This window comes from Acartia tonsa, chromosome 15, assembly GCF_053477335.1.
Source record: "Acartia tonsa isolate MP-2025a chromosome 15, ASM5347733v1, whole genome shotgun sequence".
Taxonomy (NCBI): Eukaryota; Metazoa; Arthropoda; class Copepoda; order Calanoida; family Acartiidae; genus Acartia; species Acartia tonsa.
The window spans coordinates 28,220,286-28,235,498 of NC_137274.1; the positions used below are offsets into that span (position 1 = coordinate 28,220,286).

Sequence of the window (15,213 nt, forward strand, 5' to 3'; positions counted from 1 at the left end):
ACTTACTTAAGGTCGGAAACTCATTTTCAAACAGGGGACTTGCACAAAAAATTTAGGCCCTCTAGCTCTAATAGGAACTGAGATAATAAGGGGGGGGGGGGGTTCCAATAATAAATTTTATACCTGGTTGAACCTTCTAGGTTTGCTGGCATCCTGTGCTGTCAGGAGAAAGATATAAAAAAAACTCAATGTTATGTATAATCACCAATTTGAAAAAGTCTATCTTTTACGCACAGAAAAATCTTAGGGGCTCATCCAATATGAGTTAGCTAAATATAAAACATAATATAAAAAGCCATAATCAATTACTATATTAACTTTCTTTTGTTTTGTTTTAAATCATCAGGTACAGTACCTCTCAAAAGCAATTGTGAAATACAAAGAAAGAGGCATTGTCACGAAAGTGACAATATCCAAATCATCTACTGCAATTTTCATTTTCAATAATTTTTGTTCTTTTTTAGTTTTTGAAGATTTGAACCTGACAAGTATAATTTGTGAAATTGAAGTAAAAAATACAAAGGAATTAATCAAGCTCTTCTTACAGTATGGAGCAGATGTTAATGCTACAGATCCCAGAGGTTTAACATACTTTCTTATTTAAAGTAACAGGATATATGTCTGTCTGTATGTCTTTGTGTTATACCAGAGGATCTTGCTAACTAATGAACTAATATGGTTCTCCTCTACAGTTAAGTTTCGCACAGGTCCAGGAAGGTTTATAACTATTTTTTTGGAAGGTTACCACTACCCTGCCAAGAGAAATAACCCATAGAAAAAAATGCTACTCTCTCAAATTTTTTTTTGGTTTTCAAATTTGCTCACCACTTTAGGGAAGCTTCACTTACGTTTTACCAAGATGGTTTTAGGCAAATTTTTTATCAAATTAAATTGTGATGTTTTTTACTCTAAACCTTTGAATGTAGTCACTTAAATGCTTGGGGTGCAACCTCTATTATTAAATACAGGAATGCTAAAAAATGAATTGTTACAATTCTCTATACTTATTGTCTTCTTTCTGTGCACTAAGATCTGGTGAATGGCTGAAACCTATTGTCTTATTATTCAATGGGAAGATTGTGAAGTCATCTAAAAAAAAAGGGAAAGTTCATTTAAGGTGCGATTCGTTGTATTTTTAAAATGGCTTTTTATATTTTATTTTAGGTTAGGTTAGGTTATATTAGGTTAGGTGATTGCACCACTTTGTTAGGCAATTAGCCCCACAGGGTTAGAGCCCTAGAAATAGGAGAAAAGCAACTGTGAAAAGTACGAAGAATCGCCCCTTAAGGTGCATTGCCACAAAAGGGACTATACCCAAAAAAAGAAATCTGCCATATTTCTCACTTGGCCATATATAAAGAATAGTTTTTCTTCAAAAAAGAATGATTGATAGCAATTTTAAAAGTGAAATTTATAATATATATTTTTATCAATAATATAATAGTTATTCATTGCATCCTGTTATAGACAGCTTTCTGCAAATATAAAATGAAGGACTGGTCTAACAAAAATTATAATAAGTTTATGATTTTTTTTATAATCATGGAGAATTGTCTGTAAGAGGATGCTACACATAATCTTTCAATAGAACTGATTCTAATCCAGCAAATATCAACCACTTTCAAAGTCGTACCATAAATATATTTAAATTATTAAAATGTTATAGAATAGTTATTTCTCGCATCGTATCCAAACAGCTTTCCAAGGTTGTAAAATGTACAATTATAAGATTAAAACCCGTTTTTTAGCCCCAAGATACTGCAGACATGGGGTAAAAAAAAATTCCTTTTAATCTTATGATTGTAAATTTTTATATTTATAGAAAACTGGATATAATACAATGCTAGACATAGTTTTTTTTGTATGGACAAGAACCAGCTCTAATCCACAGGATACCAATCGGTTTGAGTGAATATGCAAAATCATGTTTTATATTCAAATATTTAGGAAAAACAAGTCTCCACTGGGCAAGTCAGAGTGGTCATACTTCTGTCGTACAGCTTCTTCTGTATAGAGGATCTCTTATTGAAAAGAAAGATAATCTTGGTATGTTTATTTATCTATCTATCCTTTATTTAACTGTCCATGCATACCTTTAATTTTATCAATTTCTATAGTTTCTTCCTATTCTTTAATCTATTTATCTATCCAACTAGTTTATATTTACTAGTGTTGTGCCAGATACTTTTTTGGCCCGATACCAGATATCTGGCTGATTTCTAATGCCGGATATTGGCTACGCCGACTACCCGGCATTGCAAATCATCCAGATAGCCATCAAACAGATAAATAGATAGATAGAATAATTTTTGTATTATGTACCAGGATCTATTCCAAATATTTGAGACACCTTGATCAGCACCATGACCACTGTTGTTGGAATTTTTTCTCCTGTTCAAAAATTGTCTATCTTAAAAAGTTTGGGGTCTGTATTTTTAAGGTTAGGAAAATAAGGTGATATACCTTATTGGGGTGGGATTCTCATTCAATTTTTGTAAATTTCTATAAAATATTTAATTTTATGTTTCACCTTTTTGACCTCTTTAGAAAGCTCCAACATCTTTAAATTCAACTTTAATGTGAACAAATTTGCATGATGAATATAAAAGACAAAATAAGACAATAAAGGAGGTTAGGTGAAGGTACTCTAAAAATAAAAGTAAAATTTGACAATTAAAAGTAATTTTAAAATTTTCTACTATGGGAAGGTGCTAATTCAATTTAGGGAAAGCATGTTCTGAACTCACCATAAGGTCCCAGTACATCCACAGGTTGTTTTTACTAACCTAACAAGCCTTCTGGTGGGGTGTGTGTACTCTGAACTAAAAAATATAATGTATCTAAAATATTTATATCTAGGATTGACAAGTCTTATGTATGCAGCACAGTATGGAAACACAGAAGTAGTCAGAATACTCCTAGATCATGGAGCCGATGTCAACTATAAAGATAATGATGGTTAGTTATATAATATTATTTTAATATAATTATATATTGTATATTTAGTATATTCTATCTATCTATCTATAGTCTATTTCTATCTATCTATCTATGTACACCTCTTTCTGTATATCTATAACTGTACTCTGAACTAAGGAATATATAATGTATCTAATATATTTATATCTAGGTGACACAAGTCTTATGTATGCGGCATGGTATGGAAAAACAAAAGTAGTCAGAATACTTCTAGAACATGGATTTGATGTCAACTATAAAAATACTAAGGGTTAGTTACATAATATTATTTTACTATATAGTATATATTCAGTATATTCTATCTATCTATCTATACATAAATCTACATTCATCTATCTGCAGACCTCTCTCTGTATATATATAACTGTAGTCTGAGATAAAGAATATATAATGTATCTAATATATTTATATCTAGGTTACACAAGTCTTATGTATGCAGCAATGAATGGAAACACAGAAACAGCCAGTCTACTTCTAGATCAAGGAGCTGATGTCAACCATAACGATAATAGTGGTTAGTTCTATAATATTATTATACTATACTTGTATATTCTATCTATCTATCTATAGTCTAAATATGGATCTCTGTATACCTCTTTCTGTACATCTATAACTATACTCTGAACTAAAGAATATATAATATACATAATATTATTAAACTATATTTATATATTGTATATTTAGTATATTCTATCTATAGATTTATTTATTTCTGCACACCTCTCTCTGTACATCTATATATCAGTGTACTATAAAATATTGATATATCTAATATATTTATATTTAGGTAAGACAAGTCTTATGTGGGCAGCAGGGAGCAGATACACAGATGGAGACACAGAAACAGTGAGGATGCTTCTAGAACATGGAGCTGATGTCAACCATAAAGATAATGATGGTTAGTTATATAATATTATTATACTATATAGTATATATTTAGTTTATTCTTTCTATCTATCTCTTTACACCTCTCTCTGTATATCTATAACTGTACTCTGAACTAAAGAATATATAATGTAACTAATATATTTATATCTAGGTGAGACAAGTCTTATTCTTGCAGCAGAGGTTGGAAACACAGAAAGAGTCAGACTTCTTCTAGATCATGAAGCCAATGTCAACATTAAAGATAATGATGGTAAGTTACATAATATTATTTTACTATATAGTGTATCTTTAGTATATTCTATCTATCTATATATCTTTAGTCTAAATATCTACCTCTGTACACCTCTCTCTGTATATCTATAACTGTACTCTGAACTAAAGAATATATAATGTAACTATATATTTATATCTAGGTGAGACAAGTCTTATGAGGGCAGCATTATATGGACACGCAGAAACAGTCAGACTACTTCTAGAACATAGAGCTGATGTTAACCATAAAGCTAATGATGGTTAGTTACATAATTTTATTATACTATAATTATATTATGTATCTTTAGTATATTCTATCTATCTATAGTCTATTTCTATCTATATATCTCTTTACATGGCTCTCTGTATATCTATAACTGTACTCTGAACTAAAGAATATACAATGTATATAATATATTAATATGTAGGAATGACAAGTCTTATGATGGCAGCAGGGTGGTATGGAAACACAGATACAGTCAGAATACTTCTAGATCATGGAGCTGATGTCAACTATAAAGCTAATGATGGTTAGTTACATAATATTATTTTACTATATAGTGTATCTTTAGTATATTCTATCCATCTATATATATTCATTTAACTCTATATCTATCTATCTCTCCACTTATATCTTTCTGTATATCTATAACTCTGAACAACAAAATATATAATGTATCTAATATATTTATATCTAGGTTACACAAGTCTTATGGATGCAGCATGGAATGGAAAGACAGAAACAGTCAGACTACTTCTAGATCATGGAGCCGATGTCAACCATAAAGATAATGATGGTTAGTTACATAATATTATTATACCATATATTTGTATCTTTAATTTATTTCATATCTTTCTCTATATCTATAACTCTACTCTAAACTAAAGAATATATAATGTATCTAATATTCAATTAACAAATGCCTTTTTGGAATTGGTCTACCTAAAGCTTCTTTAGACCTTTTGTGAACTAGGCTTTATTATACCATATATTGTATCTTTAATATTTCATGTAAATATTGAAGTTGTAATAAGTATTATCTTTTTATCTATTCATTAATAGGTCGAATTGCTATTGAACTGTTTAATTATCTTTCTGTATGTATATGTGGAAGACGGCAAGTCACAGCCAGATGTTCCCGGTGCCGAGCCTGTCCAATTATGGTTGGCCACCCGTGACGACACGGAACATGAACCAAGCCACAAGGAGCCGCTGCCGGGCCTGAACCCAGACTCATCCCATGTCGGAGAGAGCGGAACCCACCGGGTGGACACGGCCCTCACCGCCAGCAAGGGAACCAACCTGTCGGCTGGGACCCTTCTACTTGTACCAGACACGGCCGCAGTAGAATCACCAACAGCCTTCCCGGAGACCGATTGCCTCCCAGAATCCTCCCTGACTGAGGATACTGTCATCAACGGCCAACCGTGTCCTCCCGGATCCATCCCCATGTGCTCCTACCAAGCCAAGCCCATCAAGTCGCGGCCGGCTACGCACACCTTGAACGCCATGTTCCCCTTGAACAGGCACGCGGCCCTGCTGATCACGGCCAAGCAAGTCACCCTACCGGCCTGCAGCCTCACGATGGTCTCCGTCCAGCTACTTGACCGACACCTTCAGGACGCAATCCGCTTGGCTGTCCCAGCGCAGCATTTTGGGGAGCACTACCTCCCACTGGCATCCCTGTGGCTAGGAAGCTAGTCAAGCCTGATGTTCTGGGGGTTTCCACCAATCTACCCCAACGTCTACATGCCAGGGGAGAACCTGTAGGACTCCAGGCGGACCTGGATCTGGACAAGACTGAATTCTTGGAGACAGACCCCATGCTCAAGATGGAGGGACCAAGCGCTCCAGAACAATGCCAGGACATCAATTACCCTTTTAACCCAGGAGGACGGAAGCTTCAGCCTGATACAGCCCAGGGCCGTAGGAAGAGGCCATCACCTGGCACTAGGAGTAAGGGGGAGCCATCCCTCCTGAGGAGAGTCCAGGCCCCCACAGGATCAAGGCCTGGGGAGGACCCCTACCACAAGCCTCAGGACTGCCCGCCGGGGAAGCTACCTGTAACATCAACCCCGTACGGTAAGGTTGCCCCTGGAGGCCCTGTTGCAACCATGCCCTTTCACTCGGACCTGCCACTACCTGGTCACCTGGCCCAGCTTATCGCCTGCCTTGAGCAAACGAGACGTCCCACCGTGCAGCAAGAAGTCATGGATGGCCAGCTTGGGACCCTCAACCACCTGGCATCAATGACCACCGCCTGGCTGCCGGTCATCATATTGTTAATGTTGAGTGGTTGTACCTGGCTCTTACCCCTACATCTCTCAATATTCGTACAAATGTTCACCCAGATTGGAAAGTCAGCGATTGAGTACAGCAGCGGGGGTATATGGCAGCGTAGGAGAGTCCAGGCATCCAGCCATATCCGGCGCCATCACAGAAACCCAGAAGATCATCCCCTGACCAAGGCTCAGGGGGTTCGAACCCATGCCAGAGAATTGGTTGCCTACAAGAGAGGTACCAGACCCCCAGGAAGAGCCAGAGGCCACCAGAGCCAGCCCCAAGCAGCTGCTGCCAGCTGCATTATACCTGATATATGGAAGAACTCGGTCATAATCCCCCTTCTTAAACCTGGTAAAGATCCCCAAGATTTCAACTCCTACCGTCCAGTCTCCCTTCTTTGTCCTGCTATTAAAATCCTGGAACGTTTGCTTCTCCCAATCCTAACTGAATCCCTGGAAATCCCTGTCTTTCAACATGGATTTCGGAAGAACCACTCAACTGTTTCAGCACTCAATGATTTTAATGACCAAGTTGCTTCTGGCTTCAGCAAGAAACGACCACCTGATAGAACAGTTTTGCTGCAGATTGATCTCAGCAAAGCCTTTGATATGGTATCGCATGATAAATTACTAAATGACCTTGGACAATCACCCTTGCCAGATTCTCTGAAAAGATGGTTCTGCTGTTACCTGAAAGGCCGACAATCTCGTGTTAATTTCAGAAACACTACCTCTAAATGCAGAAATGTTAAGGCAGGTGTCCCACAAGGAGCGGTAACATCTCCAATCCTTTTCAATTACTACCTCCGGAACCTTCCAAATCCACCCAAGGGTATCCAAGTAGTTCAGTATGCTGATGACATCTCAATATATGCTACTGGCTTGGATATAGATGCTCTAACTGAAGCCATCAATGCATATGTTCCCAAGGTCATAGACTTTCTTAGTGAAAGAGAGCTTACTGTGTCACCAGAAAAATCTACTGTCACTTTATTCACTCCAGACACCAAAGAGTACAAGATCCATCCACAAGTCAAAATTAACAACATCCTGGTGAAACTGGAGCATGAACCCAAGCTGCTGGGAGTGACATATGACACAATGCTCACATTCTCAAAGCACATCAAGAACATCTCCAGCACAGCTAACACCAAGATCAACATGCTCGAATCTCTTTGTGGCACTGACTGGGGCCAAGACAAAGAGACAATGACAATGACGTACAAAGCCATTGCCAGAAGTGCCATGGAGTATGCCTGCCCAATCTGGAGTCCTATCATCTCAGACTCTAATTGGGAGAAACTTTAGATCTCTCAGAATAAAGCTCTGAAAGTAATCACTGGAAATCTTAAAATAGCTCCTTTTCAACATATTCACCAAGAAACTAAAGTGTTGCCAATAAAAGAACACTGCATGATGAAAACCAAGCAGTTTCTATTAACATGCCATCTTCCTGAACATCCGGGCAACAAACATGTTGAAAAGCAGCTACCAATCAGAAAACACCTTAAACCAACAATTCAGAACTTCAGAAGCAGCATAAGAGAACATCTACCTATTAATGCTGATAACAGGAAAGCTAAGCTTAAAGCTATCCACACACAAGAAGTCAAAAACACGCTTGACAACCTTCCCCAAAACAATGTTTTGGGACGGGCCCCCCTGAAGTTAACAAAGAAGAACTGAAACTAAGCAGACATGTCAGATCTCAACTCTCTCAATTGAGATCTGGCTACAGTAGAAGACTAAATTCCTACCTAACCAGACTTGACAATACAGTTGAAGATAAGTGCCCCAACTGTAGCTACAGACCTCATGATACGGCACATCTTTTTAACTGCCCTGACGACCCCACAACCCTAACAGTTTTATCTTTATGGACAAAGCCTAAACAGGCTGCTGAATTTCTCAAGCTCGACGAAGGAACCCCCTGATAAACTTCATTATAAGATGCAAAATACATGTTTTTGGCAGATACATGTGACGTCCTCTGGAGGCTAACCAACTAACCAAAGCTGCCGGCCATTGCAGCATCACAACCTGCCCTGACCCATGTCACCACCAAGGAGAGGAGAAGGGCAACGAACGTTGACGCCATGGAGAGACCAGACCTACCGTACGAGCCAAGAGAAGAAGTGACCACCATTGCCCCCAGGAAACCAGCCAACGGGGCTTTGCTGGAAGTCGGAGACCCTGCTGGGATGCTGGGGCCCCAGCCAGATGAACCAAAGGAGACTTTAGCTGTAGCCACCACCCCCAGCTGTGGACTGGGTCAGAGGTGCAAGGGGATAGCAGAACACCACTCCCCAAGAGGCCTAGAGGCCCCTGTGAGACGACTGGCCACCTGCCTCTGCACAGACCCAGTAGCAACCAAGCTGCCTGTTCCTGGGAAGGATTCACCAAGTCTACCCTCAACTGCCAACGAGTGGTCACCTCTAGCCAGACACCCCTGTCCAAGGCCAGCCAAGAAGAACTTGCCAGCCAGGGGAGACCTTCCAAAACCTACGCCTCCAGCTGAGGATGTGTGGGAACCAGGAATACCGACATCAGCCACTTCCAGCAAACTTGAAGAAGCTGCCTGGGGAGAGAGAGGAGATGCACCCAGTAACGAGCCCAACGGCCAAAGACCTTGTCCTAGCCCAGAGGGAGACAGAGTGCCAGATCACCTCCCGGCTAGGGGAGAGAGCTCAGGATGCAATACCTTTAGTTCCCTCACAGCAGGGACTGGGGAGCTGTCTGCCCAGATACCGGCCAGACCCCCGCCGGACCTCCAGACCGGCGCTGATCCCCGACACAGAGAACTGGCCTACCCCTACACTGAAGATCTAACTGTCAGTCTCCTACCTGCCCTAGGGGAGACAAGGTGGCCGCCAAACTGCCACCACCACCCGCCAGCGTTGTCCGAGACCCTGGAAGCTGGATACTCCTGGACTGGTCCAATGGTGGAACGGTTGCGGCAACCTTACCAGCTAGCAGTCAACCTGGAACCATGGACCAACTGCCCCTGTACCAACCAGCCAAAGTCACTGTCCTGCCACCGCCAGCTGTGGACAGGAGTCTGACCAGCAACCCTACAGAAGGAGGAGAGCAGTCTGGACCTGCGCCTGCGCCGCCAGCTGGCGCCATATGTAATCCCACGGACGAACTAGAGTTTGAGATACCTGAGGACCGGACCAACCACCCTGGAGGAGAAGAAGAGAACCTGACCAGCCAACCTGCAGAACTGGGAACAGTCCCTCCGGCGCTACCCACCGACGCGATATGGAACCCAGATGCCGACATGGAGCCTCTGCCAGCCAACAGCGAGTCCCCAGGACGAGAAGCAGCCACTGAGATGGAAGTTGCGGCCCCTGAGGACGACGCCAAAGCAATGTGCCACCTCCAGATGACAGCTATACCCACCGGCATTGGAGCCAAGGCCCCCAGTAACCTGGACAAGGCGGGCGCACCCCTAGAGCTCTATGCGCCAACTCCCATCACGGTCCCCCCTCTAGGGGCCTTCAGAGTAAGCTTGGGCCTCCATGTCAAACTGCCAGCTGAGACAGAAATAGTTCGCCATACGAGGCCTAACTTCCAGCGCCTGGGGCTTGACTGTCACCAACCCTCAGCTACGAGCCAACCGGGAATTGACCATGCGGATTACCAACCACAGCCAGACCGAGCAACGAGTTTCCCAAGGGGCCTGTGTAGCCAGAGCTGTCCTACACCGTGCTGTGCCCCAGGGAGAGTCTGCCGCCCATCATGGTTCAAGGCCTGATGTCCCGATGGTCCCACAGCCCTTGAAGGGGAGGTTGTGGTAGACGGCATCATACGGACAAGCCTTTTCTAGATTATACTACGCTCTGGGACTCCCGGCAAATGCAGATGTTAAAACTCCACCCATCACCTTTAGATATGCTATCAAAAGACGGTCATTTTGATAAGCGGTCACCCAACCCATTGTTATGGAATGGGGAGGGGATTACCCCCCCTCCCCCTTTCTGCAGCCAGACCTTCCCTTTCCTCTGCCATCACCTGCCACACCAAGGAGGCAGCCTTCCCTCCTACCTTTGCGCCTGTGGACACAGCCCCAGCTCAAAGGAACCCCTCACCAGCTACCCCCTCATAATCTATTATTATACTTCTATTTGCTATATAAACCTGTATATCTATTGTAATGAATCAGTTCAAAATATATCTCTTTAGCAATAACTACTTTTAGTTATTTATTGATAGAATCTTCAAGGCTAGGGGCTCGCTTGAATCGAACTCGCTCAGTAGGGTTGAACTGCTTCACCCCTACCACATATATATCTTTCTATCAATTTATCTTTCTTTATAAAGAATTACAAACACACAAATGTTATCTTTTTATTAATAGTTCTAATTTAACTGTTTAATTATCTATCTATTTATCTCTTTACTAGCGGCTACGCCCGTAGAGGCCTCTAGGGGCACTTGAGGAGGAGAGAGTCCAATTTAATAACCCAATTTCTTACTTTAGATTTTAAAAGAAAAAGAAAAAAAATTTTTGGGGGGGATTTTCATTTTTTTGGGGGGTTGAGGGTGTCCCACCCCCCCACGAAAATAGTTATGAGCCTTCCTGGGACCTATGAGAAGCTACCCTGATAAGGAGAACCCGATCGGTTCAGTTGTTATATCTCTCTATTCATTTATCTTTCTTTATAATGAACTAGCGGCTTCGCCCCTAGCCTCTAGGGGCTTTGCCACAAGAGAAAATTTTAAAGAAAAAAAGTGGTGGTGAAGCACCAATCCCTTTGTTACATGCATCAGCAAAAAAGATGTAAAGGGAATTTTTTTGTTATTTGGGGGGTTGGGGGTGTCCTGGCTACACACAAGAAATAGCCTGAAACCATCACAGGGCCATCTTATATATTCCCTGAAGAGTAGAATCCAATTGGTTCAGTGGATACCAAGATCATGCGACTTTTTATTATACATTAAAAACTCATGAATGTATTTCTTAAAATTTGAATTAATTTTGTATTATTAATAGATTAATAGTTGCACTCTCTCTCACTCTTCCTCTTCCTCTCCCTTTCTATTTCTCTCCCTCCCCCCCTCTCTCTCTTTCTCTCTCTCTTTCTCTCTCTCTCCCTCTTTCTCCTTCTCTCTCTCTCTCTCTCTCTCTCTCTCTCTCTCTCTAAAACTATGCAATATTATGACATATCAACAATATTAGAAATATTCTAATGACATTATGACTGTACGCACATGTGATAAACAATGTTCATAGGGTAATTATCTATACATTAAATGATAATAAATATCATAGGTTGGACAGCTCTAGATAATGCTCTACGGAGAAAACATGAAGAAATAGCAGAAATACTTAGAGAACATGGTAAGCTTATACAATAATTCTATATTTATAAGTATAGCTATCCTATCATTTCATTTGGCTTTTAATGAATTCTTTATATTGGTTAATTATACCGCCTAAATATTAAAAAAAAATATTAAAACAATGATATCAAAGTATATATATATACTATAGCTATATTCTTGTATTAAAATCTGTTAGTTTCTTATGTGTTTGTTTAGAACATTACATGAAATTGCCTATGACTCTGTCAAAAATAAAAACAGATCTCTTTTGAACTAAGCTGCTGAAACATTTTTTTTACAAGCCCCATTATTCAGTTTTGTAATATCTTTCTATTTCATGGAAATTTATGCAAATACTAAAAGATATGTAAAATAAGGTTTTATACATGTATGGAAACCATAAAATTAAAAGAAAAATATATTCTTTAAACTTCTCTCTAATTTTTAAAATTTAATTCTTTTCAATTAACTTTTTTAAAGGGATTTATGCATTGATTATCATATAATATAATATTATTTAGATGATATTATTGGTATTTTTAAATTGATTATTATATAATATAATATTATTTAGATATTAATGGTATTTCAAAATTGATTATTATATTCTATAATATTATGTAGATATTATTGGTATTTCAAAATTGATTACTTGAGCTTGTAAAGAAACTGTTTCAGAAAAGGCCTTTTTTCAAGCATTTTTTACAGAGTTATGTAAAACTACCAGATTTTGTACTTTAACATCTAATACCCTTTAGTAATATATATTTTTCCTATCTCATTTTCTGTGTGTGAAAGATAAAGAGCCCAAACTGCGTGACTTTTTAAGTATGGGTATAACACATAACTGAGAGTTGGAATTTTTTGAATATCTTTATCCTGGCGGGCACAGGATGCCAGCAAACTTGGCAGGGTGATCCAGGTAAAGAGCAAAAATATTTTTTGACTTAAACAAAGCATTTTATCTTACTAAAATACTAAATTATCCTCTAGTAGTAAATTCTTTTATGAAATACAGGTGTTTAAGTCAATTTCAGATTCCAGGTATGATCCTGCAGGCCCTGATCCTTTAGGTCTCCAGAAATCTTTAAAAGGCTCCTGTGACCGCAATTTTTGACTTAGAGACTTCAAATTTTAAACTTAAGCTTTTCTTACATGTCTACATACCGTATTAAAATTTCATAAAGATTCGCTGCCGTTTTCTTGCTGACCCCTGACTGTGGCTGCTGGCAGCTGCCAAGTACAGCTGCGGCTGCTGAAATTTATGTTTTGATATTTCTAATATAAAATTTACATAAAGATAAACCTTTTCTGTGAAAAAAATTGTTCTTCTATCTTGAAAAATAAGAAAATTACAGCCGTTTGAAAAATTTAAGTGAAAAAGGACCTAAAAACAAAGGTTGTTAAATAAAAGGGTGAAGGAAGTGAAAATTTACTTTGTTTCACTTAAGGTCGGAAATTCATTATCAAACAGGGGACTTGCACAAAAATGTTTAGCCCTCTAGCTCTAATAGGAACTGAGATAATAGGGAGGCGTTGAACGCCCCCTCCCCCCCCCAACCGATTAAGGTGCGGCAAGGGGCCCGACACTAAGGGGATAAAGTTGTTAGGTTTTTGATTCGTCCTTTAAGATCCCTTTAACTACTAAACAAGTTTAGTTAAATATTTATGAAAATTCAAAATTAGGATGGTTTTAGGCTATTTTTTATGTCTCCTCCCATTAAATAATAAATCCATTTTATGCACAAAGCTGGCAATTCAAAATAAAAAAATCTAAATAGTTTAAAAATTATTTTTTTTTCAGGAGGAAACTGTAACATTAAGTGTTAGTCTACTTACAACAAGGTGAAACAATTAAATAAATCATTGTGATAATAAGAATGAAGAACAAAAAAAAATATATTTATCAGTGCATTCTCTCAAAGTGCCTAGGGAGCACAGACTCCTCCTTAAAGGATAATAAAAGATAAGGAGTCTTTAATTGTTTATACCAACTTACCTATATATCTGTCTATTTATTCATTTACTTCTCTGTATATACATCTAGTAACTGCTATTTGTATCTCACTATATCATAAATGTATCCCTATTATAATCCTAAATTCTAAATCTATATCTATTTAAATGTTTATGGCAGAAGATGTTTATCTTTCTATCTTTATTTAATTTTTTATTTATCTAAACATATCTTCATATCTATTTATCTCAAAATATCTAATCTGAAAATCATAATGAACAGACAAACAACTCTTTCTAATCTCTAGTTTCTCTATATCTATCTATTTATATTTCCAGTTTATCTGTTGATATCTTATATCTGTTATTAATTCCAATATTATTTTGATTAATTAATATAACAATTATTTCAGAACAGAACAGCTTTGGGTGAACAGAATGATTACCTACAAATGCTTTCTAATCTGCATTTTTTTTTTATAAAAATTGATTATTGTATGATTCATGATTTTCAAAATAAGAATATTTAGATTTTAAATATTTTTTACTTATAATCTTAATTATATTTAGTGGATTAGCTACTTTTAATGTACTTTGTCTGTCAGTTACTAGTCTGAAAGACCTATTTTAACTTGAGTCTTAAAAAGTGCTTTATATGTTCTAAAAGGTTTTATGGATATAATCAATCCTTGACTTTTAATATGATTTGATAGATGTTGGCTATTATATTTAAGTGTTAGTATCCTGATGCTGAATTGTAATTTCTATCCTATTATGACTAGGATGACAATATCCATAGAAGCAAAGCTCCTAAGATTAAGGATATTTTTTATGGATATAAACTTTTCAGAACTTAATTAGCAGAATAATAATTTTTATACCTATTAAATAAGATGAAAAATATAAAATACAGATGTATATACTGTTTAGGGACATTTTTGGGACTTGATTATGGAGATGCTTAGTTTTAAATATTATACCTTGTTGTTGAAGGATGAATAGGATAAAGATATCATACAAAAAAAGTTGTAAAAAAGTTAGAAAATTTGCATGTTTTCATTGGACTTTCTGGTAATAATTATAGAGTTGCTATCCTTTATAAATCCTACCTTACTCATACTGTTACATCCTGCAAAGTTTGAAGTTGATAAGAACTAACCCTTAGGTGCGACTCAATAGTAGGTTATAATACACACTCTCATTATAAAAAAGCTAACCTGTTAAAAGGTAGTAAAGTTTTTTGTGTGTCTATTAAGATCTCAGTAGCTGAACTAATTATGAGTTCTGGATAATATACCTTAAGGATGTTTTATTTTAGTATTTTAATTTCTAGATGGTTTTAGGTTATTTTCTGCCACCTTTCTCTTCCATAGAATAGAGATACCATTGATGTTTTAAGTGTTTATATTGATTTGATTATAAGAATCAATGAAGGTATTCAAATAATTTTGGTAGTTCATACTCTATTATTGGAATATATCAATTTAAAAGATATGAAAATTATAAAATACTCAATCAATTTATCAA

The 15,213-nt window shown here is 37.8% G+C and overlaps 1 protein-coding gene and 1 long non-coding RNA gene across 2 annotated transcripts in view; both read left to right on the forward strand.

The window, feature by feature from the left end:
• Positions 1–11,763, forward strand: part of LOC145307063 (uncharacterized) — a 67,768-nt gene extending 56,005 nt beyond the window's left edge. Inside the window, exons 5-15 of the mRNA XM_080149402.1 lie at positions 465–581; positions 1,948–2,046; positions 2,860–2,958; positions 3,131–3,229; positions 3,395–3,493; positions 3,767–3,877; positions 4,019–4,117; positions 4,281–4,379; positions 4,548–4,649; positions 4,818–4,916; positions 11,678–11,763. Of these exons, the coding sequence (XP_080005528.1) occupies positions 465–581; positions 1,948–2,046; positions 2,860–2,958; positions 3,131–3,229; positions 3,395–3,493; positions 3,767–3,877; positions 4,019–4,117; positions 4,281–4,379; positions 4,548–4,649; positions 4,818–4,916; positions 11,678–11,763 (1,109 nt within the window). The remainder of the gene's footprint in view (positions 1–464; positions 582–1,947; positions 2,047–2,859; positions 2,959–3,130; positions 3,230–3,394; positions 3,494–3,766; positions 3,878–4,018; positions 4,118–4,280; positions 4,380–4,547; positions 4,650–4,817; positions 4,917–11,677) is intronic.
• A 1,770-nt stretch (positions 11,764–13,533) lies between these two features.
• LOC145307146 (uncharacterized) lies at positions 13,534–14,224 on the forward strand. The gene is made up of 2 exons (XR_013875315.1): positions 13,534–13,575; positions 14,100–14,224. It is a non-coding gene; the product is annotated as an uncharacterized LOC145307146 (long non-coding RNA).
• Positions 14,225–15,213: the final 989 nt, after the last annotated feature.